At 44.8% G+C, this 24516-nt stretch overlaps 1 protein-coding gene across 1 annotated transcript in view; it reads right to left on the bottom strand.

Annotated features, from left to right (window-relative positions):
• LOC139469348 (xylosyltransferase oxt-like) overlaps positions 1-24205 on the bottom strand; it is a 97408-nt gene extending 73203 nt beyond the window's left edge. The window contains exon 1 of the mRNA XM_071251498.1: positions 23966-24205. Within this exon, the coding sequence (XP_071107599.1) occupies positions 23966-24202 (237 nt within the window). The 5' untranslated portion in view covers positions 24203-24205. The remainder of the gene's footprint in view (positions 1-23965) is intronic.
• Positions 24206-24516: the final 311 nt, after the last annotated feature.

Here is a 24516-nt window from a genome sequence, read left to right as displayed (position 1 = left end):
GGCTTCAAGATGTTACAGAGGTGATCCTGCTCTGGACTACAAGATGTTACAGAGGTGATCCTGCTGTCGACTATAAGATGTTACAGAGGTGGTGGACTACAAGATGTTACAGAATTGATCCTGCTACAAGATGTTACAGAGGTGGTCCTGCTGTGGACCAAAAGGTGTTACAGAATTGATCCTGCCGTGGACTACAAGATGTTCCAGAGATGATCCTGCTGTGGACTACAAGATGCTCAGAGATGATCCTGCTGTTGACTACAAGATGTTACAGAGGTGGTCTTGCTGTGGACTACAAGATGTTACAGAGGTGATCCTGCTGTTGGCATTATGCTACAGGAGGAATGTTGCAAATGGAAGCCCTTACACCTCAACTGAAATCTTTCCTCCTCTGGAAACAATTGATCACCTTGACCATGTACATAATACAAGCATCCTGACTACATTGTCAGCTAAATTGTTATTAACACAAATAGAAAATCCCATCTTCTGAGGATAACCCTTGTCTGCTGGCATTACCTGGTAAGAACACGTCAACTGAGTGCAGATCTCACTAGCAGGTGCCCCCTGACTTAGGAGTGGCTCAACAGGCTTAGTCAATGCCCTAACAAGGCTGCCTTGTCTCAGACAAGTATTGATGTAACCAAAATCAAGGGAATTGTGAAAACTGATTATCATCAATAGATGTTTGGTATCAATATAGACTGGCAAATGATGACAAATTATACCAACATCAAAGAAACCTACTGGCGATCACAATCCATAGCCACTTTAAACCTGCATTACTGGGGCGTCTGTGAGATATGATTTCAGTAAAAATGTGGAATTAGATAAGTTGAAGACTCAATATTCCTCTCATCAGTGTTGACAGAGGGAAAGAGCTCAACACTTGCTAACTGACAGTCACCTTTTACAAGCATGTTTTTGTACTTTTACTTTAAGTCCTGATAACAATCGAGGACTAGTGTTTCAACTGCGAATATCACATCCTTCAAGACTGTCTGACAATATCAAGGTACAAACACACGAGCCATCCATCAATAAATTTACTCACTCACTCAACCTCTCACCAGCATTTCAACTTGACTATCCATTGACATTGCTAATGTTACCTCCAACTACAGTGCACTGAAGGTCCCTACCTTCATTTGAGGGTATTGAGAGTCCAACTGACACCACCCCACTCCTCAGACAAGGCAGAATGATGAAAGTGCCAATGAGTTTGTGTGTAGAGGTGAGGTGAAATGGGGCTTAACGTCTTGTTCAAGATAATTGCACTTATATAGGGATGTGCATGCTTGTGTGTGTGTGTTTGGCTGCTTATACTAGTCTGGACTAACGCAGCTTATATAGTCGCCCACTGAGATACCATGCTGCCGTTTAACATGAATATCCCACTCAGATACAGTATACTGACTGTCCAGTTCTTGTCTTAGCACCTTAATGCTGAGCACAAGACAGTGTAACAACAAGTACCATCTTTTAACATGCTTTGGTATGACACAGACAGGGGTCAAACCCCGGAACTTTCGTTCACTAGGCCACAGAGGCGGTCCTTTGTGTGTAGATGGGGAGCAGACAAGTGGCCGTGTTAGATGGGGCACAGAGACTGGCTGCGTTGTTTAGATACATGACTGTTGGCAGGTGTTGGGGAGCAGATATTTAGTGGCCATGTTAGATGGGGCAGAGAGTCTGGCTGTGTTGTTTAGATACATGACTGTTGGCAGGTGTTGGGGAGCTGTCTTACTGCTGTGTTTACCAGACACGGGTGATGACAATGAGCTCCACATGTAGTCGGACGTCACCTCACCCCACGGATACATCTGTACCAGAATCTCTTCTTCTCCCTATCAGTGCAGCTTCTCTTTATCAACATTACCCCTCCCTATCAACACTACCCCTCTCTATCAACATTACCCCTCCCTATCAACATTGCCCTTCCCTGTCAACATTGCCCCTCCCTATCAACATTACCCCTCCCTATCAGCATTACCCTTCTCTATCAACATTACCTCTCTCTATCAACATTGCCTCTCCCTATCAACATTACCCCTCCCTATCAACACTACCCCTCTCTATCAACATTGCCCCTCCCTATCAACATTGCCCTTCCCTGTCAACATTGCCTCTCCCTATCAACACTACCCCTCTCTATCAACATTACCCCTCCCTATCAACATTGCCCCTCTCTATCAACATTGCCTCTCTCAATCAACATTGCCCCTCCCTATCAACATTGCCCCTCCCTATCAACATTGCCCCTCCCTATCAACATTGCCCCTCTCTATCAGCATTACCCCTCTCTATCAACATTGCCCCTCCCTATCAACATTGCCCCTCCCTATCAACATTGCCTCTCCCTATCAACATTACCCCTCCATATCAACACTACCCCTCTCTATCAACATTACCCCTCCCTATCAACATTGCCCCTCCCCATCAACATTGCCCCTCCCTATCAGCATTACCCCTCTCTATCAACATTACCTCTCTCAATCAACATTGCCTCTCCCTATCAACATTACCCCTCCCTATCAACACTACCCCTCTCTATCAACATTACCCCTCCCTATCAACATTGCCCCTCCCTGTCAACATTGCCTCTCCCTATCAACATTGCCCCTCCCTATCAACATTAACCCTCCCTATCAACATTAACCCTCCCTATCAACATTGCCTCTCCCTATCAACATTAACCCTCCCTATCAACATTGCCTCTCCCTATCAACATTAACCCTCCCTATCAACATTACCCCTCCCTATCAACATTACCCCTCTCTATCAACATTACCCCTCCCTATCAACATCGCCCCTCCCTATCAACATTAACCCTCCCTATCAACATTGCCTTTCCTTATCAACATAACCCCTCCCTATCAACATTGCCTCTCCCTATCAACATTGCCCCTTCCTATCAACATTATCCCTCACTATCAACATTGCCTCTCCCTATCAACATTGCCCCTTCCTATCAACATTGCCCCTCCCTATCAACATTGCCTCTCCCTATCAACATTAACCCTCCCTATCAACATTGCCCCTCTCTATCAACATTACCCCTCCCTATCAACATTAACCCTCCCTATCAACATTGCCCCTCCCTATCAACATTGCCCCTCCCTATCAACATTGCCTCTCCCTGTCAACATTACCCGTCTCTATCAACATCACCCCTCCCTATCAACATTGCCTCTCCCTATCAACATTAACCCTTCCTATCAACATTGCCTCTCCCTATCAACATTAACCCTCCCTGTCAACATTACCCCTCCCTATCAACATCGCCCCTCCTTGTCAACATTGCCTCTCCCTATCAACATTGCCCCTCCCTGTCAACATTGCATCTCCCTGTCAACATTGCCCCTCCCTATCAACATTGCCTCTCCCTGTCAACATTAACCCTCCCTATCAACATTGCCCCTCCCTATCAACATCGCCCCTCCCTATCAACATTGCCTCTCCCTATTAACATTGCCTCTCCCTATCAACATTAACCCTCCCTATCAACATTGCCCCTCCCTATCAACATTGCCCCTCCCTGTCAACATTGCCTCTCCCTATCAACATTGCCTCTCCCTGTCAACATTGCCTCTCCCTATCAACATTGCCCCTCCCTGTCAACATTGTCCCTCCCTATCAACATTGCCCCTCCCTGTCAACATTGCCTCTCCCTATCAACATTGGCTCTCCCTGTCAACATTGCCTCTCCCTGTCAACATTAACCCTCCCTATCAACATTAACCCTCCCTATCAACATTGCCTCTCCCTATCAACATTAACCCTCCCTATCAACATTGCCTCTCCCTATCAACATTAACCCTCCCTATCAACATTACCGCTCCCTATCAACATTACCCCTCTCTATCAACATTACCCCTCCCTATCAACATCGCCCCTCCCTATCAACATTAACCCTCCCTATCAACATTGCCTTTCCTTATCAACATAACCCCTCCCTATCAACATTGCCTCTCCCTATCAACATTGCCCCTTCCTATCAACATTACCCCTCTCTATCAACATTGCCTCTCCCTATCAACATTGCCCCTTCCTATCAACATTGCCCCTCCCTATCAACATTGCCTCTCCCTATCAACATTAACCCTCCCTATCAACATTGCCCCTCTCTATCAACATTACCCCTCCCTATCAACATTAACCCTCCCTATCAACATTGCCCCTCCCTATCAACATTGCCCCTCCCTATCAACATTGCCTCTCCCTGTCAACATTGCCTCTCCCTGTCAACATTAACCCTTCCTATCAACATTGCCTCTCCCTATCAACATTAACCCTCCCTGTCAACATTACCCCTCCCTATCAACATCGCCCCTCCTTGTCAACATTGCCTCTCCCTATCAACATTGCCCCTCCCTGTCAACATTGTCCCTCCCTATCAACATTGCCCCTCCCTGTCAACATTGCCTCTCCCTATCAACATTGGCTCTCCCTGTCAACATTGCCTCTCCCTGTCAACATTAACCCTCCCTATCAACATTGCCCCTCCCTATCAACATCGCCTCTCCCTATCAACATTAACCCTCCCTATCAACATTGCCCCTCCCTATCAACATTGCCTCTCCCTGTCAACATTGCATCTCCCTGTCAACATTAACCCTCCCTATCAACATTGCCCCTCCCTATCAACATCGCCTCTCCCTATCAACATTGCCCCTCCCTATCAACATTGCCCCTCCCTATCAACATTGCCCCTCCCTATCAACATTGCCCCTCCCTGTCAACATTGCCTCTCCCTATCAACATTGCCTCTCCCTGTCAACATTGCCTCTCCCTATCAACATTGCCCCTCCCTGTCAACATTGTCCCTCCCTATCAACATTGCCCCTCCCTGTCAACATTGCCTCTCCCTATCAACATTGCCTCTCCCTGTCAACATTGCCTCTCCCTCTCCCCTCCATCTTCATCCAGGCCCTGCATCTAGCCCCTGCCACCTCAATGCCTCCCCGGCTACCACCCCCAGGCTGAGGTTGTCTATTGCATGTGTTATTGTTAAACAGGGGATCCTGCTGGAAAGGTCAGAGGGCAAACATTAGGCTGGGATCCAGCACAAGATGAAAGCAGGCATTTCTTGTGGAAACTGCACAGCTGGTTAAAAGGTGGCGTGATGACTGACTTAAAGCTGAAGCTGAATGGGGACTTAATGATGATGTATATCACAGTGGGGTCTGTGGAGTAGCAATTCATGTCTCAATTAACACCAGCAGATAATACAAATTACCCTTCCCATTACTGAAATGCAACATTCATTATTCCTGACTGATTAATCAATTTTTTATCCACAACTTTAAGAGAACCATATTCCACTTGTTGTGCTGTACACACTGATCCCGTTTCAGTGATTTTAATGGCATATTGTATGGCAACTGCTTCTCTCTGGAATACCAACCTCCTTACTTCTACAAGAAAGGGGGCCGTCGGGTAGCCTAGTGGTTAAAGCTTTCGCTCGTCATGCCAAACACCCAGGTTCGATTCCCAACATGGGTACAATGTGCGAAGCCTATTTCTGGTGTCCCAGCTGTCATATCGCTGGAATATTGTTAAAAGCGGTGTAAAACCATACTCACTCCAAGAAAGATCATAGCTGCACTTGTTGTCCACCAACTACACAGTGTTCTGAGTGACATGGCCAGTGTCCTGTTATATAGTGATCAGGTAGAACTTACTGACTAAAGACAGCACATTCACATGAGGTGTATAAAACTCCCTAAAACATGTAGATACTTCTATTCAACATTTAGCAACAGATCATGACCTGACTCCCCAGCAGGTGGAGGTAAAGTCCGTACCTCCAGGATGAACCAGACCTTTATAATGATGCAGTGAGATATATACACACGCACGCACGCACGCACGCACGCACGTACGCACAAACTCAGACATACACTCAGACACAGAAACAGATGGATGCATGCATATACACACAAACAAAGATACACTCACACTCTCCAGATGCATACACACACTGGGAAATAGACAGAAACACACACAGATACACATATTTGAGTCACATATTTCAAGTATAATATAACACTAACAGTCACATAATATTAGTCTTATATTTAACACAGTAACAGTTACATACTTGAAGTATTATATTACAGCAGCAGTCACATACTTTAAGTATTATATAACAGTGATAGTCACATACTTGAAGTATTACATAACAGTGAGTCACATACTTGAAGTATTATATAACAGTGGCAGTCACATACTTGGAAGTATTACATTACACAGTGATGTACTTTCATCATTGTTTGAAAGACAAAACAACACAGTCAGAGATATAATATTCTTGTTTACCACTTTTTTTCCCCAAAAAGAATAATACACCAGAAAAATAGGCTTTTGGGATGAAATTAGTAAAACATGTTTATTTATTGCAACATTGCGATTTCTGGAAACAATCAGTCCTTGCTGGCTCAAACTTCAAAGTTCTAAGCTTCCCTGAAACCTGATTACAAAGACAGAGTGTAACACGGCTCCTCAACATCAACATCCAGAAATGGGTTACGTCACCAGAAAATCCCAATAGTTCTGCTCTCAACAGTTTTTTCCCATCCTGATCAAGTAACCACAACAGAGTTTCTGACATAGAAGTATGAGCAGTCATAATCACTAAAAGCTCTGGCTGCATGCTGAATATGTGAGGTGTCTCAGGGGATACAGACAGGCATTGTGCTGAACATGTGCTTAATACAGGAGACTCAGGGGATACAGAGAGCCATTGTGCTGAACATGTGCTTAAATACTGGAGTCTCAGGGGAAACAGACAGGCATTGTGCTGAACATGTGCTTAATTAAATACTGGAGTCTCAGGGGATACAGAGAGCCATTGTGCTGAACATGTGTTTAAATACTGAAGTCTCAGCTGATACAGAGAGCCATTATGCTGAACATGTGCTTAAATACAGGAGACTCAGGGGATACAGAGAGCCATTGTGCGGAACATGTGCTTAAATACAGGAGACTCAGGGGATACAGAGAGCCATTGTGCTGAACATGTGCTTAAATACTGGAGTCTCGGGATACAGAGAGCATTGTGCTGAACATGTGCTTAAATACAGGAGTCTCAGGGGATACAGACAGGCATTGTGCTGAACATGTGCTTAAATACAGGAGTCTTAGGGGATACAGAGAGCCATGGTGCTGAACATTTGCTTAAATACAGGAGTCTCAGGGGAGACAGAGAGCCATTGTGCTGAACATGTGCTTAAATACAGGAGTCTCGGGATACAGAGAGGCATTGTGCTGAACATGTGCTTAAATACAGGAGTCTCAGGGGATACAGACAGGCATTGTGCTGAACATGTGCTTAAATACAGGAGTCTTAGGGGATACAGAGAGCCATGGTGCTGAACATTTGCTTAAATACAGGAGTCTCAGGGGAGACAGAGAGCCATTGTGCGGAACATGTGCTTAAAGACTGGAGTCTCGGGATACAGAGAGGCATTGTGCTGAACATGTGCTTAAATACAGGAGTCTCAGGGGATACAGAGAGCCATGGTGCTGAACATGTGCTTAAATACAGGAGTCTCAGGGGATATAGAGAACCATTGTGCTGAACATAAGCTTAAATACAGGAGTCTCAGGGGATACAGAGAGCCATTGTGCTGAACATGTGCTTAAATACTGAAGTCTCAGGGGATACAGACAGGCATTGTGTTGAACATGTGCTTAATACAGGAGACTCAGGGGATACAGAGAGCCATTGTGCTGAACATGTGCTTAAATACTGGAGTCTCAGGGGAAAACAGACAGGCATTGTGCTGAACATTTGCTTAAATACTGGAGTCTCAGATTCTACCATTGATTGTAGAACTAGGATATAATATTGACATATTGCACACCATCAACCACTGATTGTAGAACCGGGATATCATATTGACATATTGCACACCATCAACCACTGATTGTAGAACCGGGATATTATATTGACATATTGCACACCATCAACCACTGATTGTAGAACCAGGATATTATATTGACATATTGCACACCATCAACCACTGATTGTAGACCCAGGATATATTATTGACATATTGCACACCATCAACCACTGATTGTAGAACCAGGATATTGACATATTGCACACCATCAACCATTGATTGTAGAACTAGGATATTGACATATTGCACACCATCAACCACTGATTGTAGAACCAGGATATTGACATATTGCACACCATCAACCACTGATTGTAGAACCAGGATATTGACATATTGCACACGACAACCACTGATTGTAGAACCGGGATATTATATTGACATATTGCACACCATCAACCACTGATTGTAGAACCAGGATATTATATTGACATATTGCACACCATCAACCACTGATTGTAGAACCAGGATATTATATTGACATATTGCACACTATCAACCACTGATTGTAGAACCAGGATATTGACATATTGCACACCATCAACCACTGATTGTAGAACCAGGATATTGACATATTGCACACGACAACCACTGATTGTAGAACCAGGATATTATATTGACATATTGCACACCATCAACCACTGATTGTAGAACCAGGATATTATATTGACATATTGCACACCATCAACCACTGATTGTAGAACCAGGATATTATATTGACATATTGCACACCATCAACCACTGATTGTAGAACCAGGATATTGACATATTGCACACCATCAACCACTGATTGTAGAACCAGGATATTGACATATTGCACACCATTAACCACTGATTGTAGAACCAGGATATTATATTGACATATTGCACACCATTAACCACTGATTGTAGAACCAGGATATAATATTGATATATTGCACACCATCAACCATTGATTGTAGAACTAGGATATTATATTGACATATTGCACACCATTAACCACTGATTGTAGAACCAGGATATTATATTGACATATTGCACACCATCAACCACTGATTGTAGAACCGGGATATTGACATATTGCAAACCATTAACCACTGATTGTAGAACCAAGATATTGACATATTGCACACCATCAACCACTGATTGTAGAACCAGGATATTGACATATTGCACACCATCGACCACTGATTGTAGAACCAGGATATAATATGAACTTATTGCTCTGACTATTAGCCATAGTAGAAGCACACTCTCATATTCTGAAGTTCTATATTTACACACACAGGATCATGAACTCCTCCACCTGGGGAAGCTGATGAGACTGGCTCAGTTCATAATGGCACAGAAAAGACAGCAGTAATGATATTCTATTCTATACCTCAATTAAAATAGGGTTTTTCTCAATTTTCACCAAACTTGCAGGCAAATTACAGAATTTCACATTCATTTAGACACATAAAACAAAGACACATCATGGCCTTTTTCTACAGTGATATTATGTTTCCTCTACAGTGTGGAGATAACAGTCTGGTTCACATCAGCATGACGAGCGAACGCTTTAACCACTAGGCTACCTGACCGTCCCCTGAACACATCAGAGTGGTGAGCTATGTGCAACCATGACCCGGTTGAACACATCGGAATGGTGAGCTGTGGGCAACCACACCTCCCCCCCTCCCCAAACAACATCGGAGTATGCGAGCTCTGTGCAACCATGACCCTCCAGACCAAGGGAGTTGTGAACTGTGTGCAACTACGACCCTGTTGAACACATCGAAATGGTGAGCTGTGTGCAACCATGGCCCTCCAGACCAACAGAGTGGTGAGTCGTGTGCAACCATGACCCTCCAGACCAACGGAGTGGTGAGCTGTGTGCAACCGCGACCCTGTTGAACACATCGGAATGGTGAGCTGTGTGCAACCATGACCCTCCAGACCATCGGAGTGGTGAGCTGTGTGTAACCGCGACCCTGTTGAACACATCAGAGTGGTGAGCTGTGTGCAACCATGACCTTCCAGACCAATGGAGTTGTGAACTGTGTGCAACCGCGACCCTGTTGAACACATCAGAGTGGTGAACTGTGTGCAACCATGACCCTGTTGAACACATCAGAGTGGTGAACTGTGTGCAACCATGACCCTCCAGAACAACGGAGTTGTGAACTGTGTGCAACCATGACCCTCCAGACCAATGGAGTGGTGAGCTGTGCGCAACCATGACCTTCCAGAACAACAGAGTTGTGAACTGTGTGCAACCATGACCCTCCAGACCAACGGAGTTGTGAATAGCGTGCAACCGCGACCCTGTTGAACACATCGGAGTGGTGAGCTGTGTGCATGTACAGCATATGGTGTCATAACATTTCCACTTAAATACAAGTGCAGCTCAAACCAGGATTCCCAGCATCCAACACCGGAGTTGGAGGAGAATCAGTCTGTCAATATCCACCTTGCTGCTGCATGTAGCTAGATTGACTTGTCCATCACCGCACCGAGCGTGACTGTCATCTGAATGGGAACTCTGCTGTAGCATCACATTCAAGTTAAAATACCAAATATTTAAAAAGACCGATCAATAATGCCACGCTCTGTACAAATTTGACAAATAACACCATCGATCATTTATTAACTGAGAAAGCCTGAACAGTTAGACAAACTGATATCAAATGGTAAAAGTATTACACAATTTTAGGACTAAAATTCAGTTTAAACCTTGACATCAAATTCCCATCTCCAAGGCTGGCGTGTTGCCAGTACAAATTGTTTTGTGGTATATTATTGGTGGTTTATTATCAATCACTGTGTACAGATGGCAAGGTGACAGGAGTGGGAAAAGGAAACTCAAATTCTGAACATTCAGAGAAAACATGTTGATAATATTACTGGAATCAACCACTTAAGTATTGCCTGTTTGCTATCACTGACTTTGACGAGGGAAATGTTGAGTACTGTTGAGTACCCCTTGTGGATTGTTTCCCCTTGTTGTACCTTGTTGGACCACGTTGCACCTTGTTGGACCATGTCACACCTTGTTGGACCATGTCGCACCTTGTTGGACCATGTTGTACCTGGTATATTGTTATACCTTGTGGGGCCATGTTGTACCTCGTTTGACCATGTTGTACCTGGTATATTATTATACCTTGTGGGGCCATGTTGTACCTTGTTGGGCCATGTTGTACCTCGTTGGACCATATTGTACCTTGTTGGACCTTGTTGGTCTACAAACAAAGCCATTGCTGAGACATGCAGTTCGTGTTGATTCAAGCACTAGTTCCATAAGATGGACAAATCCTCCTCCACTATCCACCTTCAGATGACCCCGGATCAGTTGACTCAAGGGAACACTTAGCCTGACTGCATGTCAACATGATCATGCAATGCTTGTGTGCTTTAGGTATGTCATTCTGCATTGTAGGATTGCTGTGTCTTAGATGACTGCACGACCCATGGCCCCATTGAATCTACTTGCTACTCTGTGTGGTTGTGTGCTCACAATGAAAGGTAAGGAACCCTTGTGGCATAAAGCAGATGTACTCACGACTTCTCCTCCTGTCAGTAGAGCACCAACTACTTTCTCTGTTTCTCGTCTGCAGATGTTAATCAACTGATCATCTACTGGTGACCCTTACAAAAAAACATCTCATTTTTTCAACACACCATCTCACCTCATTTTCAGCTTAATAAAAAGACCAGAATAATCACTGTCCCTTTGAATGTTTAGATGCCTGGCTAAGAGAAGCTTTTTCTTTTCTTCCTGAGTGACAGACACACTTTTTACATGTGAACTTTTGTTCAATTACAAAAATCTGTTTTGCCCTTTGATCAAGTTTCTAAGTCCTAACACAGCCAAGATCCCTCTTTCAGCTTGAGATAGCACCACTTGCTGACAGCAGTGTACAGGACATGGATAGCACCACATTCTGCCAGATGGCGGTGTACAGGACATGGATAGCACCACATGCTACCAACAGTGTACAGGACATGGATAGCACCACTTGCTGCCAGCGGTGTACAGGACATGGATAGCACCACATTCTGCCAGATGGCGGTGTACAGGACATGGATAGCACCACATGCTACCAACAGTGTACAGGACATGGATAGCACCACATGCTGCCAGATGGCGGTGTACAGGACATGGATAGCACCAAATGCTACCAACAGTGTACAGGACATGGATAGCACCACATGCTGCCAGATGGCGGTGTACAGGACATGGATAGCACCACATGCTACCAACAGTGTACAGGACATGGATAGCACCACATGCTGCCAGCAGTGTACAGGACATGGATAGCACCACATCCTGCTAGAGAGCAGTGTACAGGACATGGATAGCACCAAATGCTGCCAGATGACGGTGTACAGGACATGGATAGCACCACATGCTGCCAGATAGCAGTGTACAGGACATGGATAGCACCACATGCTGCCAGATGGCGGTGTACAGGACATGGATAGCACCAAATGCTGCCAGATGGCAGTGTACAGGACATGGATAGCACCACATGCTGCCAGCAGTGTACAGGACATGGACAGCACCAAATGCTGCCAGATGGTGGAGTACAGGACATGGATAGCACCACATGCTGCCAGCAGTGTACAGGACATGGATAGCACAACATGCTGCCAGATAGCAGTGTACAGGACATGGATAGCACCACGTGCTCCCAGCAGTGTACAGGACATGGATAGCACCACATGCTGCCAGATGGCAGTGTACAGGACATGGATAGCACCACATGCTGCCAGATAACGGTGTATAGGACATGGATAGCACCACATGCTGCCAGCAGTGTACAGGACATGGACAGCACCACTTGCTGCCAGCAGTGTACAGGACATGGATAGCACCACTTGCTGCCAGATAGCAGTGTACAGGACATGGATAGCACCACGTGCTCCCAGCAGTGTACAGGACATGGATAGCACCACATGCTGCCAGATGGCAGTGTACAGGACATGGATAGCACCACATGCTGCCAGATAACGGTGTACAGGACATGGATAGCACCACATGCTGCCAGCAGTGTACAGGACATGGACAGCACCACTTGCTGCCAGCAGTGTACAGGACATGGATAGCACCACTTGCTGCCAGATAGCAGTGTACAGGACATGGATAGCACCAAATGCTTCCAGATAGCAGTGTACAGGACATGGATAGCACCAAATGCTGCCAGATGGCAGTGTACAGGACATGGATAGCACCAAATGCTGCCAGCAGTGTACAGGACATGGATAGCACCAAATGCTGCCAGATGGCGGTGTACAGGACATGGATAGCACCACATGCTGTCAGATGGCGGTGTACAGGACATGGATAGCACCACATGCTGCCAGCAGTGTACAGGACATGGATAGCACCAAATGCTGCCAGATAGCAGTGTACAGGACATGGATAGCACCACATGCTGCCAGTTGGTTGTGTACAGGACATGGATAGCACCACATGCTGCCAGCAGTGTACAGGACATGGATAGCACCACATGCTGCCAGCAGTGTACAGGACATGGATAGCACCACTTGCTGCCAGATAGCAGTGTACAGGACATGGATAGCACCACATGCTGCCAGATAGCGGTGTACAGGACATGGATAGCACCACATGCTGCCAGATGGCGGTGTACAGGACATGGATAGCACCACATGCTGCCAACAGTGTACAAGAACATGGATAGCACCACTTGCTGCCAGATGGAACTGTACAAGGATATGGATAGCACCACATTCTGTCAGACAGCAGTGTACAAGACATGGATAGCACCACATTCTGCCAGATAGCAGTGCACAAGGACATGGATAGCACCAAATGCTGCCAACAGTGTACAGGACATGGATAGCACCAAATGCTGCCTGATGGAACTGTACAAGGATATGGAAAGCACCACATTCTGCCAGATAGCAGTGTACAAGACATGGATAGCACCACATTCTGCCAGATAGCAGTAAACAGGACATGGATAGCACCAAATGCTGCCAAATGGAACCGTACAAGGACATGGATAGCACCACATTCTGCCAGATGGCAATGTACAGGGCATGGATAGTGTACAGGACATGGATAGTGTACAGGACATGGATAGCATCACATGCTGCTAGATGGCAGTGTACAGGGCATGGATAGTGTACAGGACATGGATAGCACCACATTCTGCCAGATGGCAATGTACAGGACATGGATAGTGTACAGGGCATGGATAGCACCACATGCTACCAACAGTGTAAAAGGACCTGGATAGCACCAAATGCTGTGTACAAGGATATGTCTGTAGCTAAAAGTGCCTAGACACTGTGTTCCTTCTCAGCTAGTTTGTAGCTAGAAGTGCCTAGACACTGTGTACCTTCTCAACTAGTCTGTAGCTAGAAGTGCATAGACACTGTGTACCTTCCTAACTAGTCTGTAGCTAGAAGTGCATAGACACTGTGTACCTTCCTAACTAGTCTGTAGCTAGAAGTGCCTAGACACTGTGTTCCTTCTCAGCTAGTTTGTAGCTAGAAGTGCCTAGACACTGTGTACCTTCTCAAGTAGTCTGTAGCTATAAGTGCCTAGACACTGTGTTCCTTCTCAACTAGTCTGTAGCTAGAAGTGCATAGACACTGTGTACCTTCCTAACTAGTCTGTAGCTAGAAGTGCATAGACACTGTGTACCTTCTCAACTCAACTGTAGCTAGGGCGTGCTCCAGGGTGTGCTCCAGGGTGTGCTCCAAAGCGTACTCCAGGGTGTACTCCAGGGTGTGCTCCAGGGCGTGCTCCAGGGTGTGCTCCAGAGCGTACTCCAGGATGTGCTCCAGGGCGTGCTCCAGGGTGTGCTCCATGGTGTACTCCGGGGTGTGCTCCATGGTGTACTCCAGGGTGTGCTCTAGGATGTTCTCCATGGCGTACTCCAGGGTGTACTCCAGGGTGTGCTCCAGGGTGTGCTCCAGGGTGTACTCCAGGGTGTGCTCCAGGGTGTGCTCCAGGGCGTGCTCCAGGGTGTGCTCCAGGGCGTACTCCAGGGTGTGCTCCAGGGTGTGCTCCAGGGCGTACTCCAGGGCGTGCTCCAGGGCGTGCTCCAGGGCGTACTCCAGGGTGTACTCCAGGGTGTGCTCCAGGGTGTGCTCCAGGGTGTACTCCAGGGCGTGCTCCAGGGCGTGCTCCAGGGCGTGCTCCAGGGCGTGCTCCAGGGCGTACTCCAGGGTGTGCTCCAGGGTGTGCTCCAGGGTGTACTCCAGGGTGTACTTCATGTACAGGGGCAATCAATAGAAGATAGATAGAACATTACCTTTGGGGTACAAGTAATTGATGAGTTTATAGACGATCAGCAGTTTAACTGAGGTGAAGCCATTGGGGCTATATGACTAACTCAACATGTTCGGCCCATCTAACACTATCTAAGCCACACGTTGCATATCAGAGTTTGAAAAGATTTGAATACAGTAGTTGGTGTGAGTGAATGTTTTGACTCACAGCGTAAAAAAAGATTTGTTGAGTGTTAAGAGTAAAAATATACTACATCATATCCCTTGAGTGAATTCAGGAGGACGAACAGTAATAAAAAAACTTGGTCACTTAAAATTTTAAAATTGAGATGAAACGTCACAAGACATGATGATTTACCATTTATATTGTATTTCCTGCTCTTCTTTATATGCAGAGATTAAGATTACCTGTGTATTTTCTTGTATACTTAGCCAGAAATAGCAATCATTTGTCCACACGTTTTCTCCCAGTCTACCGGTGATTCTTTTAAAACTACCCAAAGATACAATTTCAAAGAATTTATGCAATGGTTGGAAAAAATTGTATCTGTAATAATCATTTTATCAGGAATAACATATTCCAATATTGTGTTATTTTAGTTGGAGCATATACTATATATACTTAGAATCATTAGAACCATTCAAGCGTAGCACTTTGGTACAACAGATTGCTATTGCCAGATACTTTTACGTGCAGAACAACATCACCAGTCACCGTAGGGACTTTACGTGCTACATGTATTTTGATTGCAAAAATGTAATGTTGACATGAAAGTCAAATTGCCTCAACTATGACTTTTAATGTGTCAAAGAATGGCATTTATGATACATATATCCAGTCTCTGACAACTAAGGTTTGTTTCAAGGCATCTGTAATCTGACCATGGAAGCTGTAAGTACACTTAATGGTTCCAAAATTAATGGAAACTATATTGAATGAAATTTTGAAGAAAATAAAAAAAATACATTACAAACATAAGTCCAGACAATGAACACGTTTTTTATAACAAGATAGTTTAATAAGAGGCTTAAATTGCGTACTTCAGTCCGGATACTGGTATTTCCAGTGTCACCTGATCATGGTGATCAGCTGGTGATGGTTTTCGGGATGAGGAAAAAAAATTGTGTCAGTGAAAATATTGAATGTATTAAAATTGTACATGAATCTTGGGAGAGGTGCTACCACACAATATAACGAGGGACCATGTGTGTTCAGTTTACATGTTAAACATGTTCTTGTCACTTTGCTGTAAGTCCAATTTTTAAGAGCTTTTTGAGAAAAATGAACAAGCCAGCTGGTAGATGCAAATAGACTTCACGGGCAGTGGATACCACAAAATACAACTTCCCCTGACGATGGCTGCTCCTGTCAAGCCTTTGAGTCGGGAAATGTAAAGACAGTTTGAATATTCCGACTTCCATCTTCCCCAACAAAGACAGCTGAATGATGGCTCCTAGCTTTCCAAGCCTGTGGTTGTGCTAATCTTCCCCAACAAAGACAGCTGAATGATGGCTCCTAGCTTTCCAAGCCTGTGGTTGTGCTAATCTTCACCAACAAAGACAGCTGAATGATGGCTCCTAGCTTTCCAAGCCTGTGGTTGTGCTAATCTTCACCAACAAAGACAGCTGAATGGTGGCTCCTAGATTTCCAAGTCTGTGGTTGTGCTAATCTTCACCAACAGGAAGGTGGATGAGGACACAGGAGTGAGTGAGTGAGTGAGTGAGTGAGTATTGTCTTGCGCTGCTTTCAGCAATATTCCAGCAATATCACCAGAAATGGGCTACACACATTGTACCAAAGTTCAGGACGAACCTGGGTCTTGAGCGGGCTGAGCGAACACTTTAACCACTAGGCTACGCTTGGTGATCTTCTTGAGGACACAGGAGGGATGACAATGGCTGATTGTAGCTACCTGTATTGTCCAACAGCCAACAACGAAGCGAAAACTACATGACAACATGACAACATGACAACCTGTCGTGTTAAGCACTGAAAACCTATAAAGTCACCCAATCATGACATATCAGTATTTGTTTGTGTGTGATTAAATTGATTTCATTGTCCCCCGACATCCCGCTGCAGCCGAGCTCCACTAGAGCGGTGTCGGGTCGATGAACACAGGGATCCTTGTACAGACACTTTCTGTACAGATCTGCTTGAAATGTACGTAAAGCAATGCTTAATGATTAATGGACTTTTGACACCACAATAAACTATCTGCTTTGATAATTGGTTCAATAATTTACTTGTGACCTGCTAGTTCCCCGTTCACACATGGCTGCCCAGATGCAGAATGGTTGATCTTCCATGTTCCACGCAGTCTGACAGGTTTCATGCTCCACGCAGTCTGGCAGGTTTCATGTTCCACGCAGTCTGGCAGGTTTCATGCTCCACGCAGTCTGGCAGGTTTCATGTTCCACGCAGCCTGACAGGTTTCATGTTCCACGCAGTCTGGCAGGTTTCATGTTCCACGCAGTCTGACAGGTTTCATGCTCCAGGCAGTCTGGCAGGTTTCACGCTCCACGCAGTCTGGCAGGTTTCATGTTCCACGCAGTCTGGCAGGTTTCATGCTCCACGCAGTCTGGCAGGTTTCATGTTCCACGCAGTCTTGCAGGTTTCATGTTCCACGCAGTCTTGCAGGTTTCATGTTCCACGCAGTCTGGCAGGTTTCATGTTCCACACAATCTGGCAGGTTTCATGTTCCACGCAGTCTGGCAGGTTTCATGTTCCACGCAGTCTGGCAGGTTTCATGCTCCACACAATCTGGCAGGTTTCATGTTCCACGCAGTCTGGCAGGTTTCATGCTCCACGCAGTCTGGCAGGTTTAATGCTCCACGCAGTCTGGCAGGTTTCATGTTCCACGCAGTCTTGCAGGTTTCATGTTCCACGCAGTCTGGCAGGTTTCATGTTCCACACAATCTGGCAGGTTTCATGTTCCACGCAGTCTGGCAGGTTTCATGTTCCACGCAGTCTGGCAGGTTTCATGCTCCACGCAGTCTGGCAGGTTTCATGCTCCACGCAGTCTGGCAGGTTTCATGCTCCACGCAGTCTGGCAGGTTTCATGCTCCACGCAGTCTGGCAGGTTTCATGCTCCACGCAGGCAGGTTTCATCAAGCCAACATGGATCTGAGACAGGTTTCATCAAGCCAACATGGATCTGAGACAGGTTTCGTCAAGCCAACACGGATCTGAGACAGGTTTCATCAAGCCAACATGGATCTGAGACAGGTTTCATCAAGCCAACATGGATCTGACTCAGGTTTCATCAAGCCAACATGGATCTGAGTCAGGTTTCATCAAGCCAACACAGATCTGAGACAGGTTTCATCATGCCAATGACCAGAAATACTCCCATACTTTTTGTGTTACATAGAATACTTCTCATTGCACAGTAGACATTGTACAGTAGTCATTGCACAGTGGACATTGTACAGTAGACATTGTACAGAAGACATTGTACAGTAGACATTGTACAGATGTAGAGTCGACATTGTACAGATGTAGAGTCGACATTATACAGATGTACAGTAGACATTGTACAGATGTACAGTAGACATTGTACAGAAGACAATGTACAGTAGACATTGTACAGATGTACAGTAGACATTGTACAGCAGACATTGTACAGATGTACAGTAGACATTGTACAGTAGACAGTGTACAGTAGACATTGTACTGATATACAGTAGACATTGTACAGTAGACATTGTACAGTAGACATTGTACAGATGTACAGTAGACATTTTACAGATGTACAGTAGACATTGTACAGAAGACAAGGTACAGTAGACATTGTACAGATGTACAGTAGACATTGTACAGACATACAGTAGACATTGTACAGATGCACAGTAGACATTGAACAGATGTACAGTAGACATTGTACAGTCATACAGTAGACATTGCACAGTAGACACACTGTCATCCACACTCTACAAGTTATAGGGGCCACTCTTTCAACCCACACATTATAGAAGTTAAAGGGGTCGCACTGTCAACCCACAAATTGTACAAGTTATAGGGGCCACTCTGTCAACCCACATACTGTACAAGTTATAGGGGCCACTCTGTCAACCCACACACTGTACAAGTTTTAGGAGCCACTCTGTCAACCCACACAATGTACAAGTTATAGGGGCCACTCTGTCAACCCATACACATTATAGAAGTTAAAGGGGTCGCTCTGTCAACCCACACATTGTACAAGTTAAAGGGGTCGCTCTGTCAACCCACACATTGTACAAGTTTTAGGGGCCACTCTGTCAACCCACACATTGTACAAGTCATAGGGGTCGCTCTGTCAACCCACACATTGTACAAGTTATAGGGGCCACTCTGTCAACCCACATACTGTACAAGTTATAGGGGCCTCTCTGTCAACCCACACACTGTACAAGTTATAGGAGCCAGTCTGTCAACCCACACACTGTACAAGTTATAGGGGCCACTCTGTCAACCCATACACATTATAGAAGTTAAAGGGGTCGCTCTGTCAACCCACACATTGTACAAGTTAAAGGGGTCGCTCTGTCAACCCACACATTGTACAAGTCATAGGGGTCGCTCTGTCAACCCACACATTGTACAAGTTATAGGGGCCACTCTGTCAACCCACATACTGTACAAGTTATAGGGGCCTCTCTGTCAACCCACACACTGTACAAGTTATAGGAGCCAGTCTGTCAACCCACACACTGTACAAGTTATAGGGGCCACTCTGTCAACCCACACACCGTACAAGTCATAGGGGCCACTCTGTCAACCCACACACTGTACAAGTTATAGGGGCCTCTCTGTCAACCCACACACTGTACAAGTCATAGGGGCCGCTCTGTCAACCTACACATTGTACAAGTTATAGGGGCCACTCTGTCAACCCACACACTGTACAAAGAACACCATTATGTCTGTGAGTATAGTATTATATCATTCCATCAATATCACGGTGGGGGACACCAGATATGGGCTTCACATTGTACCCATGAGAGGAATCTAACCCGGGTCTTCAGCGTGACAAGCAAACACTTAACCACAAGGCTTTGCCAACACCCAAGAACACCTTTAAACACTAGACACATGAGAAGCCCTGTGACAACTAACACATGATTCTCAGATGCACTCAATGAGGTTACCCAGTGTCATTTAACATGCTCTGCACAACAGTGATTAATCCTGGTCTGTTCCTGCTTCTGACAGTCAAATATTAACATGTATTGTGCATGATTGAATGTGGATTATGCATGCTCACAAGATTCACACTAAGTGCATTTTTCACTTTCAAAGCTGTTGCCAGAAGCTTCAGGGGATTACCAATGGGATCTGTGACAGTGGCACATAGCAAGCCTAATCTCTCATTGTTCCTCTAATCAATCGGTGTGGAAGATGGGATCTGTGACAGTGGCACATAGCAAGCCTAATCTTTCATTGTTCCTCTAATCAATCGGTATGGAAGATGGGATCTGTGACAGTGGCACATAGCAAGCCTAATCTCTCATTGTTCCTCTAATCAATCGGTATGGAAGATGGGATCTGTGACAGTGGCACATAGCAAGCCTAATCTCTCATTGTTCCTCTAATCAATCGGTATGGAAGATGGGATCTGTGACTGGGGAGCCACTCTAAGCAAGCATGAGGAGCAGTAGTCACCATCAATGAGTAATTCTCAAACAATCTCAACTCCTCTTTCAGGACCGTAACATTCACAACATTAAGATCTCATTCTTGCAATTCTGATACTGGCAGAGGCTGCTAAAATAACACACTCGATGAATTCAGTTCCGCTGTTAACAAAGTAAGGCAACACACTCAATGAATTCATTTCCGCTGTTAACAAAGTAAGGCAACACACTCAATGAAATCATTTCTGCTGTTAACAAAGTAAGGTAACACACTCAATGAATTCATTTCGGTTGTTAACAAAGTAAGGCAACACACTCAATGAATTTATTTCGGCTGTTAACAAAGTAAGGCAACACACTCAATGAATTCATTTCCGCTGTTAACAAAGTAAGGCAACACACTCAATGAATTCAGTTCCGCTGTTAACAAAGTAAGGCAACCGACTCAATGAATTCATTTCTGTTGTTTACAAAGTAAGGCAACACATTCAATGGATTCATCACCACTGTGAACATCTGTGTTTACATCTATGTAAAGTGTACACCTCTGTCAAGTTTACACCCCTGTCATGTTTGCACCTCTGTCAAGTTTACATCACTGTCAAGTTTACATCCCTGTCAAGTTTACATCTCTGACACGTTTACACCTCTGTCGAGTTTACATCTTTGTCAAGTTTACACCTCTGTCAAGTTTACACCTCTGTCAAGTTTACATCTCTGTCAAGTGTACACCCCCACCATGCTTACATCCCTGTCAAGTTTACACCTCTGTCAAATGTACAACCCTGTCAGGTTTACAACTATGTCAAGTTTACACCTCTGTCAAGTTTACACCCCAGTCAAGATTACACTACTGTCAAGTTTACACTTCTGTCACGTTTACACCTCTGTCAAGTTTACACCCCTGTCAAGTGTACACCCCCATCATGCTTACATCCCTGTCAAGTTTACACCTCTGTCAGGTGTACACCCCTGTCAAATGTACATCCCTGTCAAGTTTACACCTCTGTCAGGTGTACACCCCTGTCAAGTGTACAACCCCATCATGCTTACATCCCTGTCAAGTTTACACCTCTGTCAGGTGTACACCCCTGTCAAATGTACATCCCTGTCAAGTTTACATCTCTGTCAAGTGTACACCCCCACCATGCTTACATCCCTGTCAAGTTTACACCTCTGTCAAATGTACAACCCTGTCAGGTTTACAACTATGTCAAGTTTACACCTCTGTCAAGTTTACACCCCAGTCAAGATTACACTACTGTCAAGTTTACACTTCTGTCACGTTTACACCTCTGTCAAGTTTACACCCCTGTCAAGTGTACACCCCCATCATGCTTACATCCCTGTCAAGTTTACACCTCTGTCAGGTGTACACCCCTGTCAAATGTACATCCCTGTCAAGTTTACACCTCTGTCAGGTGTACACCCCTGTCAAATGTACATCCCTGTCAAGTTTACACCCCCATCATGCTTACATCCCTGTCAAGTGTACACCTCTGTCAAGTTTACACCCCTGTCATGTTTACACCTCTGTCAAGTGTACACCTCTGTCAAGTTTACATCTCTGTCATGTTTACACCTCTGTCACGTTTACAGCTCTGTCATGTTTACACCTCTGTCACATTTACAGCTCTGTCAAGTTTACATCTCTGTCATGTTTACACCTCTGTCACGTTTACACCTCTGTCACGTTTACATCTCTGTCAAGTTTACATCTCTGTCATGTTTACACCTCTGTCAAGTTTACATCCCTGTCACGTTTACATCTCTGTCACGTTTACACCTCTGTCACGTTTACACCTCTGTCACGTTTACACCTCTGTCAAGTTTACATCTCTGTAAAAGTTACACCTCTGTCAAGTTTACATTTTTGTGTCACGCGTTACATTGAAGCAAATATGGAATAAATATGGTGTTTATGTAAACTTGGGATGCATGTCCACTTAACACCTCACATTGAGGTCTCATTTTCACTCACAGTATTTCAATTACTTACTATGTTACAATTTTAAAAACAATCTTATTACTGAACTAAATAGCACCTTTAAAATGTCTTTCCTACGACAACTGCGACTCAACCAGTTTGTAAAGACATACAATGCAGAACTGAACCTAAGGAAGCCTGGCACCATGACAAAACCAGGGCCCCTAAATAATTTTAATGGTTACACATTACTTAGTTACCATGGCAACATGTCCTGTCATAAAGAAATGGTACATCAATAATCAAAGACTGTCTATGAATAGCAGACTACCGATCTTTCCATATAAACAGTAGAGTTACTACAAAGTTGCAACATTTCAACAACATGCGACAAGTATTCATAACAAACAACAATGATGTAAAAAATAGTCCAGGTGATTGTTTGAACAGTTCAATACTATGCAACAAAGTTGATTGTTTTAACACTGTTGCACTCGATGGGGATATATGTGAGTATTGCACATTAAATTAATAATGCCCTACTAACTATCAAGCTATAATCCAACAAAATACCAGCAGCCCCAGATAAACTCCTACATAAGCTGTGCTACTTTTAGATACGGGGTAGAACAGCTCTTCAGCAACCCATGCTCGCTGTAAAAGGAAACCATGCCTGACGTAAGATGTGACTAATGGATCGGGTGGTCAGGCTCGCTGACTTGATTGATGCATGTCACCATATCCCAATTGTGTGGATCGATGCTCATGATGTCAATCACTGGACTGTCTGGTCCAGACTTGAATATTTACAGACCGGCGTCATAGAGCTGGAATATTGCTGAGTGCAGCGTTAAATAACAAACAAACAAAACTTGTAGATACAGGATAGTCTGACTTCACAAGTTTCCCCGTATACACAACAGAAGGCAGTTGTTTCTCATCACAATATGTACAATGATAAATTGAATTATTGTCAACGAACAAAGTTCAGACAAGCTCGAGTTCACAAGGATAGGAGGAGATCTGTTTTCACCTCCACGGTATTTTCCTACGTCAAACTTTTCTTCTCAAATCTGGTCTGCATTGTACACGCTCCCCCAGACTGGGACATTTCCTTTTGATATGTGCCCCAACGTAGCGTTATAACGAGGTGTTTTTCCGATCATATCGAGACCAGCTGTTTAACATTCTACCTTGAATCTCCTGTGTGTGCGCCTAACTGCCAACTAAGAGTACATGGATATACTAATGCATTTATTTTAAAACATGCAAAATTTGTGACACTTACCGGTTGTTTTCCATGTGAATCTGCTTGTGAATCTTGACGGATGTCAAACGAAAGTTTTCGTGGTGGTCGGTCCCCGGGATCACTTCTATCGAATTGGTCGGCATCTTTGATGTTAATGCTGCTGTAAAAACTGTAACCGAGAAACAGTTGAAGTCCTAACATGAGAATCGCGATGTAGAAGAAGAATTGATACCTCACACACAGCCTCCGCGACGAGGCAATCCTGGAAGCGGCCATCACTCTGCGGAGCCGCTTCTCTAACTCCACGCCAGGAGAGCTTGGCACGGGAGATAACTTGTACTGTCTCCTAGCAGACGACGAAGTGTTCATCTCTCAGCTGTTGCTGGAATCGATCGATGTTCAGCGTTCGCTGCAAGCGCCCACTCCATGATAGCGCACGGAGACACATGCTTGTGGTACCGCGTCACTTTAATACAGGTACATAGCTTGACTACTACGCCAACAAGGAATAGTGTGGGTCAGGCCCACGAATAAGTCACGATAGCTCGTGCTACTTAAGGAAATTGATCCTAGGTGAAATATGAAGGTAA

This window comes from Haliotis cracherodii, unplaced genomic scaffold, assembly GCF_022045235.1.
Source record: "Haliotis cracherodii isolate W230 unplaced genomic scaffold, xgHalCrac1.p SCAF_2, whole genome shotgun sequence".
Taxonomy (NCBI): domain Eukaryota; kingdom Metazoa; phylum Mollusca; class Gastropoda; order Lepetellida; family Haliotidae; genus Haliotis; species Haliotis cracherodii.
The sequence above is the reverse complement of the archived record's forward strand: the minus strand, read 5'-3'. Positions and strand labels throughout refer to the sequence as shown.